Here is a 24,631-nt window from a genome sequence, read left to right as displayed (position 1 = left end):
CCCTGGCTCATTGGTCCACTGCAAAAACTTTTATGCTCAGGTTTTGTTTTTCCACGGACGAGGTCTAAAATGAGGAGCAGCCATTCCGCCTTCCAACAACCCACCGTGGCAAACCCCAGGGGAAGACGGTTTGCTTTTGGCGTTGGGGTTGCTCGCTTTCCTTTTTATGTTCACCTCCCGAAATGCGTTCCGCGATCGACCCAAGGCTTCTGAAAAACAGCGGCAGCTCGGAGGCGTCGCGTCGCCATACATTCCAGCCCGCAAGAGTGGCGCCCCCGCCTCCGCGCGCCGGGCGGCCGCCCGCTCCGAGCAGCGTCGCCCAGCGGGCAGAGGCGGCGGGTACGTCCCTTCCCGTCCCGGGGCCGCCCTCCTCCCGCAAGCCCTCGGCGTCCGCAAGCTGCCACCTCCCCAGGCGGCCCGGGGAAACTCGGCCGGCGCTGGCAGGTCGGGCCGCGGCCGAGCGGACGCCGCTATTGGCCGGCGGGGCGGCGGAGGAGGGGCGGGGCCGCCGTGATTGGCGGGAGCCCCAGCCGGAGGGGGCGGGGCCACTATATCAGAGGAGTCCCTGTAGCGCCGCAGGCAGTCGGGCTGCTGGAGTGCGGCGCCGCCGCGGAGACCCGGGCAGCCGGCGGGCGGGCGGGCGGGCTGGCGAGGGGGTGGCGGGGAGGGCGCGGGGGGCGCGGAGCACGGGTCTGCGGCGCTGCAGCCTCCCGAGGGCCAGCCTCGCCGAGCCCGGGGCTGGGTCTGAGCGGTGGCGAGGCGGCAGCCCCGCGCACACCAAAGAGGAGGCGGCTGTGGCGGCAGCGGCGGCCCCAGCCATGCTGTGCTATGTGACGAGGCCGGACGCGGTGCTGATGGAGGTGGAGGTGGAGGCGAAAGCCAACGGCGAGGACTGCCTCAACCAGGTGACGACGAGGGGCCAGGCGGGGGCCCCGGCCGGTCCCCCGAGGCGGAGGGGCCTCGCGGCGGCGCCGGGCTCCGGGGCTCGCCGCCTGCCAGGGGGCGGGCGGCGCTGCGGCGGCGGCCGGGGGGGGGGGGCGGTTTGGGGGGGGTGAGCGCGCCCCAGGCGCCCGGCCCGCCCCCCGTTCCTCCCCGTGGCCGTGGGGCACGCGGTCCCCGCACGCTGGGAGCGCGTGGTGGGGGGGGGGGGGGAAGCTCCCACCCTGCCCCCCACCCCACTCCCAGTCCCGCACTTTCCCGGAAGAAGGCGGTCCAGCCCACCTGCCGCAGGTGTGTGCATGATGCCGCCTTTCGGGTCCCCGCGGGGCCTGGCACCGCCACCCGAGTCCCCAGATGAGGTGGCTGCTGGCCGGCGCTGGTCCCTGGGGTTGCTTGGCAGACAAGCCCGGCCCTTGTCTCTTGCTGCTTCTGAAATGGACCGTTCACCTGCACCTGCCGGTTTGCGGGGCTCGAGAGGACCTTGGGTTTTTGGTCACCCACCCCTCCGTTGTGTTTAAAGCTCGTGTTTCCTAAGGAGTAAAGAAGAATGGTTCCAAACAGTGCATATGGGTATGACAGACAGCAAATTTGATCTCCAGTGGGACGCCATGCCCTGAAAACCCCCCAGACCTGAGATGTTTGGAAAACCTCTTTTAACAAGCTTCGCTGACACTTGTGGCGTGTTTCCTCGGCGTGTTTGTTTTTTTGGAGTCCAGATGGTTAAAATTGTCCAGATAATCTGCCAGATCAGCTGTGCAGATTGTGCTGGTGGAGGGAATTCCCGTGATGGGAATAAGAGGGAAAATACCCCGTAGATTCCTTTCCTCAGCCTTTCTGGAAGGCTGGTTTTCAGGACTCCTTTTTCTCTACTGCAATCGACCATCTCCTCGGTGTTAAGGAAGCACAAGCCTCACTAGTGGTGTAGCAACACTGGAAGCTTAGAACTTTGTTGTTACAGCTTTAAGGCAGGAATTGTAACACCTTCCTTGAACTTTGCAAAAAGTAGGCAGGGATCTTAGACCCAGATGGAGTCCTTGAGTTTTGCTTTGACTACATGGACTGTTTGCTCATCCATGCTGCATTCATTTTTGTTTTAGGTGTGCAGGCGGTTGGGAATTATAGAAGTTGATTATTTTGGACTGCAGTTTACGGGTAGCAAAGGTGAAAGTTTATGGCTAAATCTGAGAAATCGGATCTCCCAGCAGATGGATGGGCTAGCCCCTTACCGGCTCAAACTGAGAGTCAAGTTCTTCGTGGAACCTCATCTCATCTTACAGGAGCAGACTAGGTAAAGTGATGCTGAACTAAACCAATGTCAACCAGACCTTTGATTCCGCTGAGAAAGGGCCGTTGCACCTCCCCAGAGATGTTCGCAGGCAAATTTGTTTGCTGCAGAGTGAGTTGGTTCATAACTGAGAAGTTTTGCACGGCACAGCCCTTTTGTCGAGGTGAACAGGGAGCCGCCTAGTTGGCCTGGGGTACATTTTCTAGCTCTTCCTGTGGTTTTTCTTGTCTTTATAAACAACAAGGGAGCAGGGTTGAAGTCTTACTAACACTCAGGATCAGTGCCATGGCACAGGAGGGAAAAAATTAGAAACGCAACTGACTTCCTGATAGCAGCATCTAATGCCCGATAGTAACCTCTGTCTCAGCAGTGTTAATACAGGTCATTGTAGAGTGTTCTAACAGAAAGCAGGAAACAGTTCCTCTTGGGTTACTTAAACTTAGTCAACTTCAGCCTAGTGTCAGATTACAATATGTAGCAAAGAGCTCTGTCCCACTTAATGCAGATTTCTTTTTTTAACTTTTTACATTTCTTGAAAACTTTGTAAGGTGTAGCCAATCTCCAGCCCACAAACATGTTTACATGTGATTGTTTAGACTGTTAAATTTATCTTCTAGAAAACCACCAGTAGTGGTAGGCGACTAGGGCATGCGGTTTCCTTTTTCCAACAGAAATGTTTTCTCTCCTGGACTGACTGTAATACTTCTCAAGGATGAGCCAGATTAGGAAAGTAGTGTTCAGTATTTATTGCTGAAATGCAAGAGACCTAAATCTTAGAGTGGCATGTAAACAAACAAACAAACAAACAACAACAACCAAAAAGAAAAAAAAAATGACTTTTAAACACAACAAACCCTGGATCTAAATTCTACTATTTTTTATAATCCTTTGGTTTGGAAAGTTGCCCTTACACATGAGAAATGGGAGTGTGACAATCTTGAGTAATGGTAAGTGAGCAAAACCCCTTAAGAGTTGTTAGCATGTGGTTTGTTTGTTTACTTAAGAACTGATAGAAACATCTTTTGAGATACTATTTGAATTGGAAATCTCTCCTTGTTGCTGCACTTTCAAAGGTGAAGGAGATGTTCAATTTTTTTTTTTCTGAGACAAACTACTATATTGAATTCTCAGTGCTCCTGAAAATGTCTTGAAAAATATCCACATGATTGCATGTTTAAGGATGTCTTAGCTGTGTATATTAATCAGAATAAGTTGGTTTCGGGGGGGGGGTGGGGTGGGGTTGTTTGGTTTGGGGTGTTTGTCTAACTTAAAGCTGATTTGTGAAAGTTTCCACTGTGCCCTTCAGTGTGATAAATTGGACTAGAGTAAAAGGATACAGAAACACACGTATATATTATAACGTATTGGAGTTTTCATTGTGTGGTTCTGTCATGATTTCGCAATAATTTCTGGGCCTCCAGAGACAAATCCATTTTGATGATACAAATTCATTTTTTAAACCTGCAGAGGCTTAGAGGACCAAATACATCATTTAAACAAAGGCTGCGGTCATAATAGTATGATACATTTATATTATGAATGGTTACAGACTTTAAAATTTGCCACTAGATGGTCTTTACCTGTGCTTTTTTGCAAGTGAGTTAATAACCATTATCAAGTCCATTTTATTTATGCAAGATATTCTGTGAATTAGAATTGAAATAAAATTTCCTGTTACATTGACTCAATTGACTTTAACTCCTGAGACTCATGCCTCATAGCACTCTGAGAAGGCACATACCTAGTTAGCCCAGGTAATTTTAATTGATCTTAGTTCCTTTTGAAATCTTATTGAAAAATCAGTGTGATCTAAGCATTTGACTTGCTTTTAAAATATTGGTGAATATTACTTGTTTTCAGGAGGTTTGCCCAAAATGCAGAATTTGAAGAAAATGCCTCCTCAAGTTTATACAGCATTCTGCTTTTAATAGCTAAAGCGATTTGTAATTAGCATTGGTGCCTTTTCATTAGGATGAGAAGTTGTCCTGGGTCCAAAAAAAGTCACAATTAGCGTTGTTTTTATGTACATGATACGACAGAGCACAATTACTTATTTTCCCTAGCGTCATGTTAGCCAGATAAAGCTGGCTGGTGAACTTTTTGATGTTTAACAGTTCATTATAAAATATTTATGTAAAATGCCGTGAAAATAAAATAGATCTGCGTGTGTTGTCCGTAAGCCCAGTTTTGCCAGTTCGGTTATGAGTGGTGATTTTTGTACCATCTCAAAGTCAAGTCATGAGGGTACGTTCAGTATACTGAAAAGTGTCTGGACAGTTTATTAAATGGGGCTGAAATATCCTGGCCAAATTGGCCTCTGTGGAGAATTAAAGCAATGTACTCACAGTAGAGCTGGTCTAAGTGGGGGCAGTGAATCTGTTAGTTTGCAAGAGGCTAGGGAGGCTGCTGGGGAATAGGCTGGAGGGCCTGTTTGTAACTGGAGACTGGGGGGGAGGGCGGCGGTGGAGGGGGGAGCCGAGGTGGGGGGCGGCAGAGGCCCTGCATTCTCAGTGCAGCCCAGCCCCCAACTACCAGGGTATACAGACTTCCAAGACTGAGTACCCCCCCACCCCACTTCATTTCTCTTAAAAGGCCAAGAAGAGCTTGTCTCTAAAATCCCCTCTAGCAGTAATTTTTTTTTTTCCTTTGCTTCTGCTTCCCCTCTATTTTCCTTCATGTTTCCCTAAGTATATTTTTCTGAAAACAAAAAACCCAAAACACCCAACTATATCACATGTCTGCTTAGATTGATACAGTTAATCTGGGCTCGGATTTGGCCTAATTTTAGATTCTTTACCCAGATTATTACGTTTGCCTTTGAATGAGGGTCTGGAAAGTAACCAGAGAGTCTTGTCCAGACTCGGCTGGCACATTTGAGAGACAGAGAGACAAGCAGGTATATCCAGCAGATGTTTGCCGTTGCTGTGGATTGAAACTAAAAGTGAAACTAATGTATTCTGGAAGTAGATCTGAAATAATAATGATCTTTGAAATTCTTGCCTTTCAAAGGCTCTCGGTTAGTCACAGCAATTCAGACCAGATTTTGTCAACGTTTGCACAGCCAGAGGTTAGAGAATTATATGCTTCGTCTTCAGAAATGGTGATCATACCATCCACGGCCAATAAAATCTGTTTCTCCGGAACTTTGCCGCATTTTAGCAGAGTTCTGTGGTCTTTGCACTCGGGCTTCGTTAAGACTCAACGACACCCGAATTCTCTCCCAGAAATCAGCCTCGATACAAGGGTTCCATGAGTCCTGAACTAACTGTTCAGGGAGATGCTGTAATGCTGAGCGTTGAGTCTCCTCAAGATTTCAGTGATGCGAGCGAGGGGTGTTGAGTCTGACTTGTCCCTTGTTAAATCCTGCTGTCTCCCAGGCTCCACTCATTCATCACTCCTTTGAAAAGCATCCGCTGGGCCCTGCTCAGGAGACTGAAGTGTCCCAAGGCATCACGTAGCTTTCCTTTATAGCATCTAATGAGCGGATAATACTACTGTTTACCTATGTGACAATTTGTTTATTGTCAGCTACTCTAATAATTTAAATTCATGAAGCAGGGGACTGATCAACATCGTATCTCCAGAGTCTAGCAAGTGCCTGGTGCATAAACATTTGGTGAAACAATGAATTAAGAAATTAGAGATAAATAGAGATGGAGTTAACGGGCATGAATAGTATAAGTTTTCTTAGTGAACTGATGTTCGCCAGTTTGCTTCTATGAACTGAAAAGTTTAAGACTATCTGAGAGACCTCTCACCATTAAAAAATGTATTGTAGGGATTATTCTCTGTTAAGGGTTTGCTCAGCGCTTGGCATTCTTTTGCTTCCTTCCTTCGGCCTCTCCACTTCACCCCAAGCCATTTGTTTCTTGTGGCTGTTAGTTCTCATCTAAAATAAACTACCACTTGCCTGGACCTTCTGTGAAGTTCAGATAGTTTTCAAGCTAGAGGCTCTCTTAAATCTAATTTTCAACCAATTTATAGGTTCTAAGTACTTCCTAAACCCAATTTTTCCCTTTCTCGCAACAAAAATCACTTAGATGTCAAGATCTAGAGAAGAGAGCACCGTTGAAATCCACAGAGCAAATGCCACATGCAACCATGGGCAGATGTGAGGTGGTAATCTTGAATGTGTTCCAGCCAAATCATACGGATCTTAGCCAGGGCCTGCAATGATGTTTGAGATCTTTCAACACATTGTCACTGTTGGTAAAGGTTGCTTAACATAATTTACCTTTTAGGATTCACGATGGGTAGGATGTCACAACAATATTTATCTGCTATAAAGGCGTCACTGTGTTTTACATATCGACTCTGTGCCTAAGAGTAGAATGGCACATTCCCTTTGTTTTTTTTTTTTTAAATGACCAAACTCAAAACAGGCCCCAGGAAAGTAAGACAAACTTGTATATTGTTTCCAGAAAGAATTGATTAGATTTCTGAATTCTAATTTATCTATTAACTCTTTCTTTTTGCTCAGAGTGTAGGCTGTTTGCATTATTGTCTGTTTATTTTAGCCACAGATCTCCCATCTGGGCACATTCAGTATCTTCATCAATGTCTCGTACTTGTATATTTGTATGAAGGATCCAAAGAACATTATTGATTTTTCATGCAACCCAAGTGAACTTTTAATTTTAAATATGTAGTTTTAAATAAAACTTGACTCTTTAGATGGCACATAGGGTCAGACTCCAGGGGCACCAGGCACACTTATTCTCTGAGTCCTGCCCCCACTGTAGCCTGCCTCCAGACCTCTCCTCATTCTAGAATGGCACTCACCACAATCTAGACCCTTGGGAGAGATTGTAGCTAACACTTTTAAACGACAGGATTGCTGGATTTTTGCTTGCCTGGGTCAGGTATCTGTTGTGAGCGAGTAATCCTGTTTTTTCCAAGTGCTTCTGATGTGGGTTGTCATCGCTTTTGATGTTGGGGATTTCCCTTACCCCCCACTCCTGTATCTTTTAAATGCTTTGGAACCTTAGGAAGAGCGAATTTGTCCATGGTTCCCATTTTGCATTTTGGGCTTTGAGAAGGATTCCCTTAAGCTGAATAGAGACTTGACTTGGTCATTACTTGGCCATGACTCTTTCTCAGTTGCAAGCCTTCCATGGAGTGGAGGAGATCTGATAGTTCATTTGAGGTGTAAGAAGCTATTCATTTGAATTCCTAACCTGACCCTGAGGATTTTCACTAGTGTTATTTCCTCAGCCTCTTACGAAAATTTCCAAACATGCAGGTAAGTTGAAGATTTTTGCAGTGAACACCAATACCCCCATCTAGATTCTACTGTTAACCACTTAATCAGTTTAATATACTTGCTTTATCACACGTTTATTTCTGATGCTTTTCAAAATAAGTTGTGGATACATACACTTCCCCCTAAATACTTCAGTATGCATATCATTAAGTAGAGCTCCATATTTGTCTACAGTTCTTTTTTTTTTTCTTTTGATAAAATATTTACATATGATGAAATGCACGAATCCTAATTATACCGTTTGATGAGTTTTAACAAACAGATGTGTCTGTTTAAACAAAATCCTTATTAAGATGTAGAATATGACCGGGACTCCAGAAAGTTCCCTCAGGCCCATCTGCAGTCAGTCCTCGCCCCCCGCCTTCCCTCCCGCCCCTCCACAAACAGGGTTTGTTTTTCCGGCATAGATCTACTTCACACACATGGAATCACGCAGTGTCTGGCTTCTTTTGTTCATTATGTATTTTTTAGAGATTCATCATACTGATATATATCGATGGCTTGCACATTGCTAGATAGTATTTCGCCCTACGAATCTACTACTGTTTGTTGACCCGTCCTTCTATTGATGAATAGCTGTTTTCCAGCTATTGTGAGTAAAGCTGCTGTGAACATTGCAAGTACAATCTTTTGTAGACCTGTATCTTCATTTCTCTTGAGTAAATCTAAAAATGGAAAAGCTGGATCGCAGAGGAGGTGGTTGTTTAGTTTTGTTTTTAACTTTTTTTTAATGTTTATTTTTGAGAGAGAGAGTGAGTGCAAGAGTGTGAGTGAGGGAGGAGCAGAGAGAGAGGGAGACACAGAATCCAAAGCAGACTCTAGTCTCTGAGCTGTCAGCACAGAGTCCGGCGCGGGGCTCAAACCCATGAACCATGAGATCATGACCTGAGCTGAAGTCGGACGCTTCACCGACTGAGCCACCCAGGTGCCCTGGATTTGTCTCTCTTGATCAATAACGTTAAACACTTTTGTCAAGTGCTTATTGACCTTTCCTACATCTTCTTTTGTGAAGTATCTATTCAGGTCATTTACCCATTTTTACCGAGTTGTTACCTTTGCTTTCGAGCCATACCTATTCTTTATATATACCACTTCTTGGTCAGAGATACGTCTTGTAAATGTATTTTCTCCTGGGGCTTGCCTGTTTTCTTAATGCCTTTTGATGAGTAGAAATGTCTGATGTTGGTCAAGTCTAACATATCAGTTTTTCTCCCTTAGGATTCTTGCTGTGTCCTGAGAAACCTTGGCCTACCTTCCTCCCCCCAAGTCATGGAGCTATTCTCCAATGTGTCCTAAAAGTGTTACGGTTTTAACTTTTACATTTAGGCCTACAGGCCATCGGGAACTGCTTTTTGTTTCGGTGGAATTTAAGATCCAAAACAAAAACATGTATAGTAATTTTTTCTTATTTGATAGTTTTTTTTAGGTTTTTATCCAGTGATCTCTACACCCAGTGTAGGGCTCGGATTCATGATCCCAAGATCAAGAGTCACATGCTCTACCAACTGAGCCAGCCCGGTGTCCCCTTTTTTTATTCGATAGTTTTTAAATGTGATTTGGCAGTTAGTTTGGTTTCAAACAAACTGATGTGGTTAAATGGCTCATTGGACTGAGGCAGACACACTCCAGGATGATCTCAGAGGGGGTCTAACTGGGTGGGGAACACACCAGCCATCACCAACGGATGGGATGGCCAGGTTCAGTGAGTCAGGTCTCGGGAAGAAATGCTGTTCATAGATTCTTAGCCATTTGAAAGATGTTTTAGGTTAGTTACTTAAATGCGGAGTGTAACAGTGAATGTGGATATAGTTGATTTACATTTGTGTCACAAGAAAGTTCTTCCAAATGATGTCACTGGGAAGATACTGGAGGGCAGTGATTGGGCATAACTGCCTATGGTGGACAGGTCAGTGACTCCCGTTGGTTTGCAGAAGGTTCTGCTTTGATTATCAGATGATTTCTTTATGAGACAAATCAGCGTTCAGGGGACAGTTCTCTGCTTACAGTCGTTAAAAGATAAATGACCTAACTGTATTCCTTAAAACTATGGAAAGGAATTAATTTTTAAAGTAGAGGAAATTTGAGGTACTCTGAAACAAATGTATTAAGGATATGTGACTTTTTTTTTTTTTTTTTTTTTTTTTTTTAACGAGACTGGGGCGTTTCCGTCATACTCTGTTTGTTTTCAAATCTTCCATAAGGCTACAACACGTGGGAGTTCATTTCTACCCATGATGCAAAGTTAGCCAGAATGTTTCACTTTGGGCCTCCAACCAATCCACTCATCGACAGGATCCACTCTCTTAGTAACTGAGTAAAACCTTGAAGAACCAGGCAGCCAGAAGAATAGAAAATGCAGTTTGAGCCTATGTCTGCAGGACATATTCACAGACATTTACTTAAGACTAAGAAGTAAGTTTTTTCCCAAAGGCTTTCTGTTTGTGATTCTAGCACGTAGCCTCAAGTGAATTAGATAGGTCTACCGCTTTTGATCTTTAGATAAAAAAATTTAAAAAAATTCACTGCAGGCAAGACCTCTTTGTCCACATCTGCTTGTTTTGATATTATCAGTAACCTTTCACCCACTCTACAAAAAAAAAAAAGGAATGGGGAAGAATCCATGAACCAGACAGTTACAGAGCAGATGGTTCAAGAGAAAATGATTGGGAAAAAAATACTTGTTTAAAAATCACCCCAGGGGCCCCTGGGTGGCTCAGTCGGTTAAGCGTCCGACTTCAGCTCAGGTCATGATCTCACAGTTCATGAGATTTAGCCCCGCGTCGGGCTCTGTGCTGATGGCTCAGAGCCTGGATCCTGCTTCGGATTCTGTGTCTCCCTCTCTCTCTCTGCCCCCTGCCCCATGGTGTCTGTGTCTCTCAAAAATAAGTAAACATTTAAAAAAAAATCACCCCACTAACGAGCCATCCCTGGATTCCTTATCAGAATGTCTCCAAGTTCTGTCATCTTCCCTGTTAGAAAGAGCACATTAAATAGAGTCTGCTGATGGCTCACCACAGCTGGTGACCTTTGCTGTCACTGCTCCATGGTGCTGTTCTCCTGGAGAACATAAAAATTTGTCACCCAAAAACCAGTTTGTGTCTGGAGTTAACTGTGATAGGGATATGCACCTTCACACGAAAAAGCTGTAAGTTCCATCTATAAAAGGACCTATCAGATATGTTCATACTGTAACCCCAGGGTAGGGCTTGGCACAGAGGCAATGAATGACAAATATTTGTTGACTCAAAACGAAAAGGTTGTTTTATAGCCATGAAATTGGCAAAATGCAGGAAGAACCGTATCGGAGAGTTGACGTAAATAGTAAAGGGGAGGATTCTTCCACTCACAGGGTATCGATTGCATTTCGGCCTAGAATGCGGAGTACGTACAAAAGGCCGGTTGTTCTCCTCCGTTTAAAAAATTCTGACCCACAGGCCTAGAAAAGATTGGCGTTCGGTCTCACCCTGCTGACCACCTGTTAATACTCTGTTACTGCTTTTTTGCCTGATTTCGGCAGCTGCCTCTCCAGAAGCGGGTGTGAACAGTGCCGAAAAAGAAATCGGATAGATTTGGCAAGTCTTCTGTTGCAGGCTACACACAACTCTTGCATAAAGCAGAAGACTAGTCTCTAGGTTGATCGTGGGGCAATACGTGAAAAGACCTTTCCACACGAGCAGAGATCAGATTTAGAAGACTTGTTTTTTGGATTCCCCCTTAAAATCCTACAGCACACCATTTCTTCTTTAAGCACACGTTCAGATTTGTGTCTCCTACAAACACAGCCCCAGCGAAGAGAGACAGATCCGTTCACCAAGATGAAGTTTACCAAATGGTCATCTAAAAAAGGCTTTCGAAGGCCAAAGCCGCATCGTGACGCCGACATCCCGTGGGGAATGCCCGCCCTCCGCTGCTCAGATAGCTGTTTCAGAACGAGTTATTTTCATGCTTATTTCTTTGCCCCAGTAGGGACCCCCTCCTCAGTTTAGCAGCGTGTCAGAAATACTTTAAAGACTAACAGATGTTTGGGTTAATAAAAACCATGCTTCTCTCCTTTCAGTGCTGTTATGCGTTCTTACCGTGATTTCTTCATCGGGGCTCTCGATAAAGACAACCCTGCAGTATTTGGCAGAGTGTGATCATTTTAAATATTTCTTTATCGTTCTAGAACACGCAAAACATTGAATTCAAACATCTCTTCAAGGAAGATTAACGGCTCTTGCCTGCCTGACATTGTGAGACTGTCCGTAGAGCCCCTCCTTGTGTGTCTCAGCCCCTCTTCCCTTGGCTTTTCTTTCACTGCTCATGTTGTTCCCTTCACCGGGGACGTCAGACGTAAGACGAGAGTATAAATAAAAGCATAAAAGCAGTGTTAAGGATACCCAGCTCAAGCGGGAAGCTGGGCTTACGAGCCCTATTCAGAGCAGTGTTAGAGCTTTACTGCTGGTCGTAATTCAGTTGTTAGTGGAAGGAATATTGTGGCATTTAAGCAAGTTTGAGAGGCTATAACAAGTCATCAAAGGAAGGTTATACCTGTACGTTTGCCAGAGACCAATTTTATAATCTAGACTGGCCTGTCTGTGGCAGTTTGGATACTCCGTTGAGAATCTTGGCGGAGCTGGATTGGCAGGCAACCTACGTGGAGTTTCCTAGGAGTTTCTAAGTCTGACGTGCCTCATAGTGAACGGAGCGTAGTATCATATGCGACTGGGGCAGGCACACAAGGACTGCAACTTAGGTAGGGAAAGAAACTGACCACAGGCCATGTGCAGTTTTACATCCATTCGTAGAGCTCTGTGGTGCCAGGGACACTTAAGACATCCACTTACGTGCAGCTAACTGTGGTAGAAAATCAGAATATGTCAAGTACTGTAAGAGAGGAATAAACAGCTTGCGGATGATGTGGACAGAAAGGTATCTAAATGAGGGGACAAAAAGAATACCCCGCAGGACACAGGGAACAGCCAAGACGAGAGTCGTGGAGACATGAGCGTGCTCGGTCTTTCCAGGAAGAGGAATTGTCCCTTTCCCAGGGCACAGTGGCTGGAGGGAATGGTGGATTGTTTGGTGGACATCGGGGGCCACACCCACAGAAGCTGGGGTACACGCCAACAGCACGCTTCCTCGGCAAACAGTCGGGATCCCTCGAAGGATTTATTTATTTATTTATTTTAATGTTTATTTTTGAGAGAGACGGCACGAGCAGGGGAGGGGCAGAGAGAGGGGGAGACACAGAATCCGAAGCAGGCTCCGGGCTCTGAGCCGTCGGCACAGAGCCCGACGCGGGGCTGGAACTCACGAACCGTGAGATCGTGACCTGAGCCGAAGTGGGGCGCTTAACCCAGGCACCCCTCCCTCGAAGGATTTTGAGCGGAGAGATGGCAAGCTTATCCCCGAAGCAAGTAGCCTGGAAGGTAGATTAGCAGAGTCGAGAGAGATCAGCTTCGGGGAGATTGTAAATTCTCTGACGGTTGAGAGCCCCAGGTAGGACATCTGAGGTAAAAATGGGAAGAGTGTAACTGGGTTTAAGGAGTTTTCAGAGACAGAAAGTAGATGGGAATAAAATGAAGAATCAAAAGCGGGTCTTGGGGTAAAATACCAAACGAGTCTCTGGTTTTCGCTGGGAGAAAAAGTGGGTTTGGGAAGGAAAGCAGTGAGTTGGGTTTTGAACCGTGAAATTAGGATACTGAACATCCAAGTGGAGACGTCTGTAAGCAGTCGGACATCCGAATAGGATGCTTACAGTGGTTGGGGCAAAACCTAGAGATTTGGGGGTCATTTGAATAAAGGTGAGGATCTAAGATACCAAGTCCATGTCAAGATCAGGTTTATGTGAACAGCATTTCTTTAAAAAAAAAATGAAATGCGGAAACCTCTGTGAGATTATTTTGTATGTGCTGACTTGAATATTCCTGAGCTTGTCTCAGATTTGTTTTGTCTGAGTTACGCTTTTTATTCCGGAGAGACGAAAGTCCTTAGGTTTATTTTGCCTTCATACTAAAAACAAAAAAAAAATGTTTTTTAGTGGTGAGCGTTTTCAGGGTGGCTTTTTAAGTGACTGTGTGTTCCTTACCGAAAAGGGATTGTGAGATTGCACATCAAGCTAGTCCCCCGGTTGAGCTTGACATCAGGCTAGTCCCCAGGGTAACCTCATTGTCACATTGCTTTGCAGGCATATCTTCTTCTTGCATATCAAGGAGACCCTCCTGGCCGGCCACCTCCAGTGTTCCCCGGAGCAGGCAGTGGAACTCAGCGCCCTCCTGGCCCAAACCAAGTTCGGAGACTATAATCAGAACACTGCCAAGTACAGCTACGAGGAGCTCTGTGCAAAGGAACTCTCCAGTGCCACCTTGAACAGGTGAGGCTGCTGCGGAGGTGACTGTTTACATTCATAGATCTAGTGAATTTATACATATTTCCCAAAGAATATGAATCTCCAGTATGTATACAGATATTTGGTAAGGTTAAGACTAGGCCGTTTTCCAGTTTAGCTAAGTTGTGTTCTAAAGAGTCTCAGCCTTCCCTCTGAGAGATTTACAGGCACAAAACAGTCCACCTAAATCTATGCCCTTATATAAAATGCTATGGAACGGGAATTTTTTGAATCTCTGAACTCTTAAGAATGTAAATCTCTGGGTGGCTCAGTCGGTTAAGTGGCCGACTTCTGCTCAGGTCATGATCTCACGGTTCGTGGGTTCGAGCCCCCAAGTTGGGCTTTGTGCTGACAGCTCAGAGCCTGGAGCCTGCTTCCCATTCTGTGTCTCCCTCTCTCTCTGCCCCTCCCCCGCTCCTGCTCTGTCTCTCTCTCAAAAATAAACATTAAAAAAAAAAATCTAAAAAAGCAGGTCTCTTCAAAAGTCTGTCATGTCTGTTAGTATTTTCTTCATCCCAGCAAAGACTAAACAAAGAGGCCAAAATAGGTGTTATCTTAGTTATCTGTTCTTGGGGGACAAGTTACCCCAAAACTTAGTGGCTTAATAACTATATATCACACTCCTGTGGGTCAGGAATCTGGCCATGGCTTGACTGGGTTCTCTGGATCGAGACCTTTCACGAGGCTGCAGGCAGGCTGTTGGTAGAGTTCAGTGTCATCTGAAGGTTCAGCCGAAGGAGGGGCCCCCTTCCACGTTGATTCTTGTGGCGTGTTGGCAGGGCCTTATTCCCTCTCCGCATGGGCCTCTCGAAGGGGCTGTTTCATTATGAGGTAGCTGGCTCCCCCCAGGACCAGCAGTCCAAGTCAGAGCAAGAGAGAACACCCAAGACAGAGGTCAGTGTCTTTTTAGAACTTAATCTCAGAAGTGACATCCCATCACTTCTGCCATATTCTGTTCATTAGAAGCAAGTTATGAATCCAGCCAGTGATCAATACAACAGGCACTCAGCACTCAAGTGAAGGGATTCGCACAAGAGTGTGAATACCAGGAGGTGGGAATCTTCAAGGACTATGTTGGAGGCTGTCTGCCGCAGTAGACAGAATAAATCCTGCCGATGATCTAATCAACCCCTTAGAATGCTATATATATATATATTTTTAATGTTTGTTTATTTTTGAGGTGGGTGGGGAGAATGAGTGGGGGAGGGACAGAGAGAAAGAAGGAGACACAGAATTAGAAGCAGGTTCCAGGCTCTGAGCCATCAGCACAGAGCCCACTGCAGGGCTTGAACTCACAAACCGTGAGATCATGACCTGAACCAAAGCTGGACACTTAACTGACCCGACTGTGCCACCCAGACGCCCCTATAATGCTATATTATAATGAAACTTACAAAGTAGGCCCTTGCACGAAAAGTACCTACATACAAAACGTCTCATGTATGTTTTTAGAGATTTTCCATAATTCTTCCAATTCACCCCTATCCTGCCTCTCCACTTGCTTTTTTACTAAAATGTCTAATAGTTGAGATCTGGAGCAGTGTCTTAGAAGTATATTATTACAAATTTGCTAAACAAATGAAATGTCGTTGCTATATCACTTTAAGTGTTACACATAAATGGCAGTGTCTGTATGATTCACTAGGGAAAATGATACAGATTTCCTCTCTAAGGACCACATGCGTTAATCTGTCCACGCCTCTCTGCCCTTTTGGCATCCTGCAGCATTGTGGCAAAGCATAAGGAGCTGGAGGGGACCAGCCAGGCTTCTGCCGAATACCAGGTGTTACAAATCGTGTCCACGATGGAAAACTATGGCATAGAGTGGCATTCCGTGAGGGACAGTGAAGGGCAGAAACTCCTCATCGGGGTTGGACCTGAAGGAATCTCCATTTGCAAAGACGACTTTTGCCCAATTAATAGGTAACGTACCTACGTCTTCCATTTTGTTTCAGCCCCGAATGTGCATATATCCCTTTGTAGCTCTGATTATTAAAATAGATAAAACTGGAAAGGGATTTGCTAGACAATTAGTTATCCTTTGGGGATGAAATGTTTCATTTTGGGTATGTATATTAATTTGAGTCAGGCCTCGATAACCATTGAATTACTCTTTAAACTACAAACTCAAGTGTATTGATGTGGCAGAGTTAATATTTTTTAAGTACGTTCACTGCTGTAAAACTCTCGTTTCCACCTACACACGCGTGCACACGCGCATCACTCCCAACACTTCTCTCCACAACTGGTTTCCAACGCGCCTCTATGACTAGGGAGCCAAGTGCTTACTAGGAGTCCTAGAGCGATCTGATTCTACTGCGGGGTCCTGAGCACAGGAGAGTCCTACGAAAGGGCACACACCCTGACGGGCCTCTCCTTCCGGGCTTGCTCACCTTCTCGTCCGTGTTTCAGGATTGCTTACCCGGTGGTCCAGATGGCCACCCAGTCGGGGAAGAACGTGTACTTGACCGTCACCAAGGAGTCCGGAAACAGCGTCGTGCTCTTGTTCAAGATGATCAGCACCAGGGCCGCCAGCGGGCTCTACCGAGCGATAACGGAGACGCACGCTTTCTACAGGCACGTAGCGCTCCGTCCCCACAGCCCCGAGCGTCTGTCTGCAGCTCTAAGTTTTCAGGTGCCACCAAGGGGCCTACGCTTTCTGGTATCGCTGTGTCCACGAATCTTGTTCAGAATTCAAGAAATCCACTGCTCTTGAACATTTTGTTCGTTCTATTCTGCGTGGCGGTGGGGGCCTTCTCAACGTGGTGCTGCTTTTACCACAGAACGTGGTGGGAGTGAGCTGCACAGACCCCTTCCCCCCGCTTCTCTTGCCTTCTTTCCTCACGGCAGCTCCTCTCCCGGGAGCTCTGAGTGGTTGGACACGTCCCACAACGGCTTTAACGCATCCCCACAGGATGACCTAACTGTCCTTGTGGGGAGCCGATATCCCGATTCCTCACTCCGTAGTACAAGGATTTTTTTTTTTTTTTTTTTTTTTTTTTTTTTTTTTTTTTTTTTTTTTTTTTTTTTACTGACAGTAGCAATACCCTCGTTTCAGAAGGTGCTTTAAGGTAGACTTGTGATTTGACCCAAATATTTGAGAAATTGAAGCTAAGAAATTTAATTGCCATCTTAACCTTTTTTTATGTTAAGGTAGACACACAAATCTTGGAGCAGAATGGAAAATTTGTAGAAATTTTTAACATAAAAGCCAGGACTTGAAAGAAGAAAATGTCCTTTTTTCCTCGCCACAAGCTGTTTTTGACGACTGCTTGTGTCCCCGGAGGTGAGGGCGCGCGCTCCCTGTTTCTGCGTTTATGACTCCTTCATCAAGGTCCTTTGGGGACACTGGAGAAACCTGGAGGTAGAATCATGAAAATGTTTAGCACAGATACCACTGGAAGAATTTACTTGCAGGCATGCACACAAGAATATAAATGTGTGCTGCCACAGAATATTCTCATTCACGGCAGCATTTGAAGGTCTGAGTCACAGAAGTGCCCGGGCTTGTAGGTATTGACGTGCCGCGTCTCCCTGCAGGTGTGACACGGTGACCAGCGCCGTCATGATGCAGTACAGCCGAGACCTGAAGGGCCACTTAGCGTCTCTGTTTCTGAATGAGAATATCAACCTCGGCAAGAAGTACGTCTTCGATATCAAAAGAACGTCTAAGGAGGTGTACGACCACGCCAGGAGAGCCCTGTACAACGCCGGCGTCGTGGACCTCGTTTCGAGAAGCGACCCCAGCCCTCCGAACTCCCCACTCAAGTCCTCGGACAGCGGCCTGAACTGCACCAGCTGTGAGGGCCTCAGCTGCCAGCAGACCAGGGCGCTCCAGGAGAAGCTGCGGAAGCTGAAGGAGGCCATGCTGTGCATGGTGTGCTGCGAGGAGGAGATCAACTCCGCCTTCTGCCCCTGCGGCCACACTGTGTGCTGTGAGGGCTGTGCCGCCCAGCTGCAGGTGATGGTTGCTCGGCGGCCCTCCCCGGGCGGGAGGGCTCTCTCCCCACTGTGACCGGGGTTCCTGAGCGCCTGCTGTGTGCCAGGTGCAAGCCGGAGGGCCCCGCCACGCCCGGCTAGGGTCCCCGCGTTCGGGGACCTCAGAGGTGTTGCTATAAGGGGACATTTTGGATCGCCATAGTATTTGCCACAGTGTAACTGCTGTAAACCGTAGGCTTTTTTCAGGTTCTGGGAATGAGGCTCAGATTCACAGGGCAGCGCGTCTTAGTGGGGTGACCGGGGGCTAGAACCCAGGCCTCCCGAGCACTGGTTCAGGATTTGCAGCTTCCATTTGTGTCTCTTCCCTCTTCCCAACGCTTAGGATGGTTTTTGTTTTGTTTCGTTTTTTAAGTTTGTTTATTTATTCTTATGTTTTTAATTAAAAAAAATTTTTTTAAGTTCATTTATTTATTTTGAGAGAGGGAGAGTTGAGGAGGGGGGGAGAGAGGGAGAGAGAGAATCCCAAGCGGGCTCTGTGCTGTCAGCACAGGGCCCAACACAGGGCTCCAACCCACAAACTGTGAGATCATGACCTGAGCCGAAATCCAGAGTCAGAAGCTTAACCGACTGGGCCACCCAGCCTCCTCAGGAGGATGGTCTTTACTATTTACTTAAAATACTTGAAAAAGAATACTTAAGAGGTTTTAGTTATAGCTACCTTCTAGTTATCCATGGGTGGATTGTTTGCTCAGTGATTATCTGTGATTAATTTTCTTTGATGGCTCCATATGCCTCTAGGGGGCATCTTGGATTGGCCTTTAGTAAGTCAAACTAATTTTAATATCAGTACAAAAAATAAAAGTCATGTATGTTTTCCTTTCTTGCACCTTACATTTCCTCTTACAATTATTTTTTCTGTTCATTTTCATTTCTAAGAACTGTTTGCTTAATGTCAGTGTGGTTTTATTTAAAAGAAGCCCTCAATACATTTAAAAATTTTTTTAAAGTAGGAGGGGAGGCGCCTGGGTGGCTCAGTCAGTTAAGTGTCTGACTTCATCTCAGGTCACGATTTCACAGTTCACGGGTTCAAGCCCCGCATCAGGCTCTGTGCTGACAGCTCGGAGCCTGGAGCCTGCTTCGGATTCTGTGTCTCCCTCTCTCTCTGCCCCTCCCCGACTCATGCTCTGTCTCCCTCTCAAAAATAAATAAAACATTTAAAAAAATAAATTAAAAAAAAAAAGCCCTAAATATCCAGTCCTTCAAAAGCTGCTAATTTCAGAACTATTTTTAGGGTCCTATAATGAGCCATCAGGATGCCTTTGTCTTTCTGAAGAGTAGATCGTTCTACTACAAGGAGTTATTTCTCCAGAAGCGGTCACAGATTTGCCTTTTTCCACCTACTTGGTCTGATCCCCATGCCTAAGGCTCCCCTGTGGTGTGGGGGGGGGGGGGGGCGGGAGGTAGGGGGGAAAGGTGGGGGAGGGACAGTGCTTGCTGAGAAGCCAGCCAGGGATGTGGCGCTGTGACCTGTGACTTGGAGCAGAGCCATGTTCACTGGCCACATGGCATTAACGACTCAGTGATGCTGGTCTGAGTCAGCCAGCTGCCCAGACTCCGGAAGGGTCTCAGATTTCCTGCCTCACTGCCAGAAGGGGTTACAATTGGCCCCTGGAGGGACTACAGCCTTCTTGCACGGCAATAGTTCTTCAGCAGCCACTCGTTGTGCCTGGTTTAGCGCGTGACTACAAACCTAACTAATTGCCTGCACTTTATACTTTTCCCCAATATTCTGAGCCCCTTGTAAGGTATAGAATTTCAAGCCCATTAGAAAACAAAGATCTCTACCAGTGGAGAGCTAGAAATAATTGTGACCACCACTTACTAGCAAACGGAACAGAGTAGGCGCCACACGTGAAACTGAAGACACATCCTTGAAGGTGTCCTAACAAATACTGTTGGCTTCTCTTTTCCAGTCCTGTCCGGTCTGCAGGTCGCGGGTGGAACACGTGCAACACGTCTACCTACCGACCCACACCAGTCTCCTCAACCTCACCGTGATCTGACGTGTCGTGCACTTAACTGGACAAGCCACGTTTCCGTGAACTGCACTATTACTTAAACTAAAAAACGATCGTGGAGAAAATAAGTACTCTGACACCCATCTGCCATGCAGTGTTTAAAAAAGAAAAAAAAAAAAAAGGAAGAATCAACAGAATATTCCTCCCCATCAAAACAAACCATGCGTAGAATCCGCACCTGCAGTGGTGGGGACCAGGAAGGGTTCTGGGACACAGACATGTTCCTTGGGCTCATTCTTCTTATGATCAAGTAAAGGAATAAGTCAAATCTTTGATGTCAGTTAAGTGGCAGCATAGCCAAAAAGTTGGGTACCCTTTAGGAAAGGATACTGTTAAGTCTCCTTAATGTATCCCAAGGTAAGTTTCCTACTTGCAGCAAATTTTGTAAGAATTCGTTTTAAGAATTTACTTGGTTCTTTTTGTACGGTCATGGAGCTCTGAACATTTTAATAGGAAATTTTTCTTAAAGAAACCGTCATTTTAACGTCATTTCTGTTTTTATAACTTGGTCAAGAATGATTGGAAGGCAAAGAGACGCAAAGATCAATTCTGCGACTTGTAAAAGGTTGATTACCAGGTTGCCCGATGTAAACCGGTCTGGCTGGTGGAAAACCGGTCACTCAGTGTGCACGGCTTCCTCTTCCCTCCCCGTCTCCTCACCCCCACGTCTTGCGATTTATAAGACGCTACCGGTCTGGTAAGATTTCTGTGGAGCAGTCCTCACTCCTTGGGCTCTTGAGTTGGTGGAGTAGATTATTTAAGTTGAAGAGGGAACCCACGTTCCTCAGAAAGCCAAGTGTTGCTCGCGGAGATGAAGCTTCCCGGTGTACAAACCGGGGGGTTCTCCACTTCTCCCCAAAACTCCAGCTTCATCCGGTGGGGTCGCTTTTGCTTGAGCCATCGAGCCTTTACAGCCTTATCATAGGTATCTTAGAGATTGTATGCTTTTTGTTTTTGTTTTCTTTTTTTTTTGTAAGTGCTTACGTATTAACGTTCAGTTGTCCCCTCCCTACGTCTCAGAGGGGTTTGGAGCTTCTTCGTTTCTTTGTTCTTAATCAAGTTATCCACTCCCACTTGGGCATTTTGGACGCTGGTCAGCTTGTGGGTTTTCTAGGACGTCGGGACACCTAGATGACCTTATTGGGTGCAATACTAGCTAAGTTAAAGCTAGGAACCTACACTGTCACTTTACTGAGATTTCCGAGTATACTTTTCATATTGCCTTAATGTAGCAGTAATGTGTTTATGCATTTGTTTCTTTGCACAGACATTTTGTCAAATATTAAAACTCTACTTTTTTATGGCACATATTAGCATATAAGCCTTTATTCCAAGAGGTATTTATTTTTTCACTTGTAAAAAAAAAAAATAATGTTTCCACATAAAGAACTCTGTTATATCCTCAAGGACTTCTGTCTTTTGTATTCAGGATAATAAAGACTTTAAAGCAAACATGGCTGTTGGAGTCATCACAGTTTTTGTCATTGAAGCCAGTTGTCTTCACTAAAAAAAAAAGCATTGGTGACATCACACTTTATCTATTGTGGTCATATATGGAAAACTTGAAAACGTTGGGGGTATTGGCTCTAATCGAGAACATTCATCCACTTATTCACTCCTCTGCTTTCTGGTCTAGGATTGAAATGTAGGCGAAAACGGAGTAATCTATGTAAGCAGATGCAAAGTAAAAATTGGGGATGGGACCAGAGGGTGTTGGAGGAGAGGAATGGCATAAGTGGAAGGTAACAATTTAATTTTTTAATGTTTATTTTTGAGAGAGAGCACGAGTGGGGGAGGGGCAGAGAGCGAGAGAGACACAGAATCCGAAGCAGGCTCCAGGCTCCCAGCTGTCAGCACAGAGCCCGACGCGGGGCTCAAACCCAAGAACTGTGAGATCATGACCTGAGCCAAAGTCGGACGATTAACCGACTGAGCCACCCAGGCGCCCCTGGAAGGTAACGATTTAGACCCAGATGATGCAGCTAGTTAGTTGCCTGGACAGATGAGTACCTGTCGGGGTCTGAACAGTAACGGTCTCAGGGGACAGACTCTGGGAATATACTTTGTGGGACGCCTCGCTGCTGCTGCTGGGATCTGCTGTAAGCACGGCCGGATGTGCTCATTTGTGCTGCTGGGTGTCGTCTAGAACGCGGCACGTTATGTCTGTAACTGATAATTAGCTGTAGCAGTTGAAGGATGTGATTTCAACTGCAACAGAAGTTCAGTCCGGCACAAGTCCGATCATTTCCAGAAAATAACCTTTTAAAAATTGAGAGATGGGCATTCATTTTCTACGATTCCTGTACCTGATTCAGTCTTCCGTCGATTTCTAGCAATCCTTCGTTCATTGAGTACGTGAGTTATTCTTGCAGGCTGGAAATTTAACGAGGATCAAGACGTGATTCATCTGTCACTGCTTCACATAGGTTAAATACTCAAAATCCTAAGACCATGAGGAGGAGCTGCGGCAGGGTCAAGGAGCTGGATAGCTAGAAGGGGGCATAAAACGTGGCAGTCAATAGGAGGTCCAGGGTTCTGGGAAAGAGTGGGTCTATTTTGAGAAGTGAGGAGATGCTACAAGTTCCCAGACCATAGTGAGCCGTGGACACGTGTGAGACAAGCACGTGGACCTTATAGGTGGAGGCCAACGCACGTTGGGTGGCGTGTGAAATAACAGGATGGTGCTGGAGGAGGAGGCTGGGTCAGAGAAGCATTGTGGTCTTGTATTTTCAGTGGGAGGGCATGGGTAGGCATAGAAGAGACGGCCATGGAGAGGCTGAGTTAAACAATATGGCGGAAGGGCGTCGCTGTGGCTCAGTTGGTTGAGCGTCCACCTCTTGATTTCGGCCCAGGTCACAATCTCACAGTCGTGGGATCGAGTCTCACGTTGGGCTCTGCACTGAGCGTGAAGCCTGCTTAAGATTCTCTCTCTCTCTCAAATAAAAATGAAACGGCAGGGAGGAATAAATGGAGAGACTGAAGCCTCAAGAGGCTGTTCTGTCAAAAGACACAAGTTACAAGGGTTACAAGTCCACCCAGTGCTGTCAGTGAGGAGCCCAAGGCAGGTCCTGAACCCACGAACCACGAGATCATGACCTGAGCTGAAACCAAGAGTCAGTCACTTAACCGCCTGAGCCATCCAGGCACCTCAGGCCAAAGCTTTAGTACAGTTCTCCCAAGCAGTGGAAGAAAGCCTCGATGGAGTTTGAGTATAATCACCATCTAAGACAAAAGGCAGCCGTTTTTGTCTTTCTCCTTGCTTATCACGAGTGCCTTCTCGCAGAACTTCTAAAACACCACAGATGACTTTTATTCATGTTTGCAGAGTCTCTTTGAAATGGGTTTAAAAACTGCAAGATATTAAAGAGTTAGCCCTATGCCTTTTAAAACCAAAACTGCATCAGGAGCACCCAAACGACACACATTTAACACACCTGCTCGTGGCTTAAAGAAAAAATTCATTCCAAGCAAACGCTGAACACCCGCTGTTCATAAAGCTTGCACGAACGCTGAGGAGGAGAAAAACCTTGAAGGCGTGAGGACACTATCAGGGAGCGATTCTTCTAGTTGAGAAGAAAATTCCTACACGTTTATGAAACAGATGAATGGTTCTAAGACCAAAAATAATAATCCGTAGGCATAGGTGTGTATAGACCTCTATTACACGTATATTACATATATATGTATTCTTACCATTTTTCCTCCCTGATCCTGTTCCTGAATACTTAGATCGTTGTAGGCTGGGTGAGTTGGGGAAGGCTTTTTGAAGTAGGTAAGTTGTTCTTTGTGTTGAAGTGAGTACAGAATTTAGGTTGGCGGGAAGGAAAATAAAGCTCAAGAATGGGGAAGAGCCCATGGGCGAGAAGCACAGGGTACAAGGAACAGAGAGGGAGAAGTGAAGCCAGTTCATGAAGAGCCTTGACTTGCTGGAATAAAGGTTTTAAGTTTGATTTGGTAAGTGTGTAAAAGCTGTAGTGAGGTCTTTCTTCCTCTGTTGATTCACCCAGATTTTTATTCATTAACTTGGACATTGACTTATCAGCTCGGCAAATATTTATTGAGCACCTAGGATAGATCAAGCTCTCTCTTACAGGCCTGGAGCGGTGGTTCTCAACCAGGGGCCCTTTTCTCTCCCCCCAGGAGGCAACGGGCAATGTCTGGAGATGGTTTTAATTGTCACACTGGGGATGGGGTGCTACTTGCATTTAGGGAGTGGGGGTCAGGGATGATTCCCACAACAAGGAATTTTCCAGCCCCGGATGTCAATGGTGCTGCTGTTGAGAAACCCTGGGCTAGAAGGTACAAATGTCAGAGATAAAGTCCTTGCCCTTTAGGGTTACCAGGGGGAGGGGACACCGTAAACTAATAATTCCAGCACACTAAGGTCCACAGTGAAAAGAGTACTGGGTTATTTTGAAAGGGCAGGACACTATGCCATCAATTCTGTTTGGGGTTGGAAAGATTTCTGGAAGAAAGTCACATTGGAGATGAACCTTCAAAGATGAGTAGAAGGTTGGTTTCCCGGACGGGAAAGGTGGGTGGGAGGAGGTTGTTCAAAAAGGTGGCCTGTTTGGGACCTAGTGGGTGGCTTGGTGTAATTGGAATTCCAGGTCTGTGGTGGGATGGATTGAGGCCCAACGGTGAGAGATGACATTAGGTTGGGGCATAACACATCCAGGAGGGTGCTATGGGCCCCGCCCACCCCTACCCCAGCCCTACTTGATAAGAAGGTCAATGTCCACAAAGGTCACACAAAG

At 46.0% G+C, this 24,631-nt stretch overlaps 1 protein-coding gene across 1 annotated transcript; it reads left to right on the top strand.

Moving 5' to 3' along the window:
* The first annotated feature begins 640 nt into the window (after window positions 1–640).
* Window positions 641–22,805, top strand: MYLIP (myosin regulatory light chain interacting protein). Its single transcript, XM_060614748.3, has 7 exons — window positions 641–905; window positions 2,037–2,227; window positions 13,657–13,842; window positions 15,583–15,780; window positions 16,270–16,434; window positions 17,398–17,818; window positions 19,770–22,805. The coding sequence occupies exons 1-7, from the start codon at window positions 819–821 to the stop codon at window positions 19,857–19,859; spliced, it is 1,338 nt and encodes a 445-aa protein (XP_060470731.1). The 5' UTR covers window positions 641–818; the 3' UTR covers window positions 19,860–22,805.
* Window positions 22,806–24,631: the final 1,826 nt, after the last annotated feature.

This window comes from Panthera onca, chromosome B2 (genome assembly GCF_046562875.1).
Source record: "Panthera onca isolate mPanOnc1 chromosome B2, mPanOnc1 haplotype 2, whole genome shotgun sequence".
Taxonomy (NCBI): domain Eukaryota; kingdom Metazoa; phylum Chordata; class Mammalia; order Carnivora; family Felidae; genus Panthera; species Panthera onca.
The sequence above is the reverse complement of the archived record's forward strand: the minus strand, read 5'-3'. Positions and strand labels throughout refer to the sequence as shown.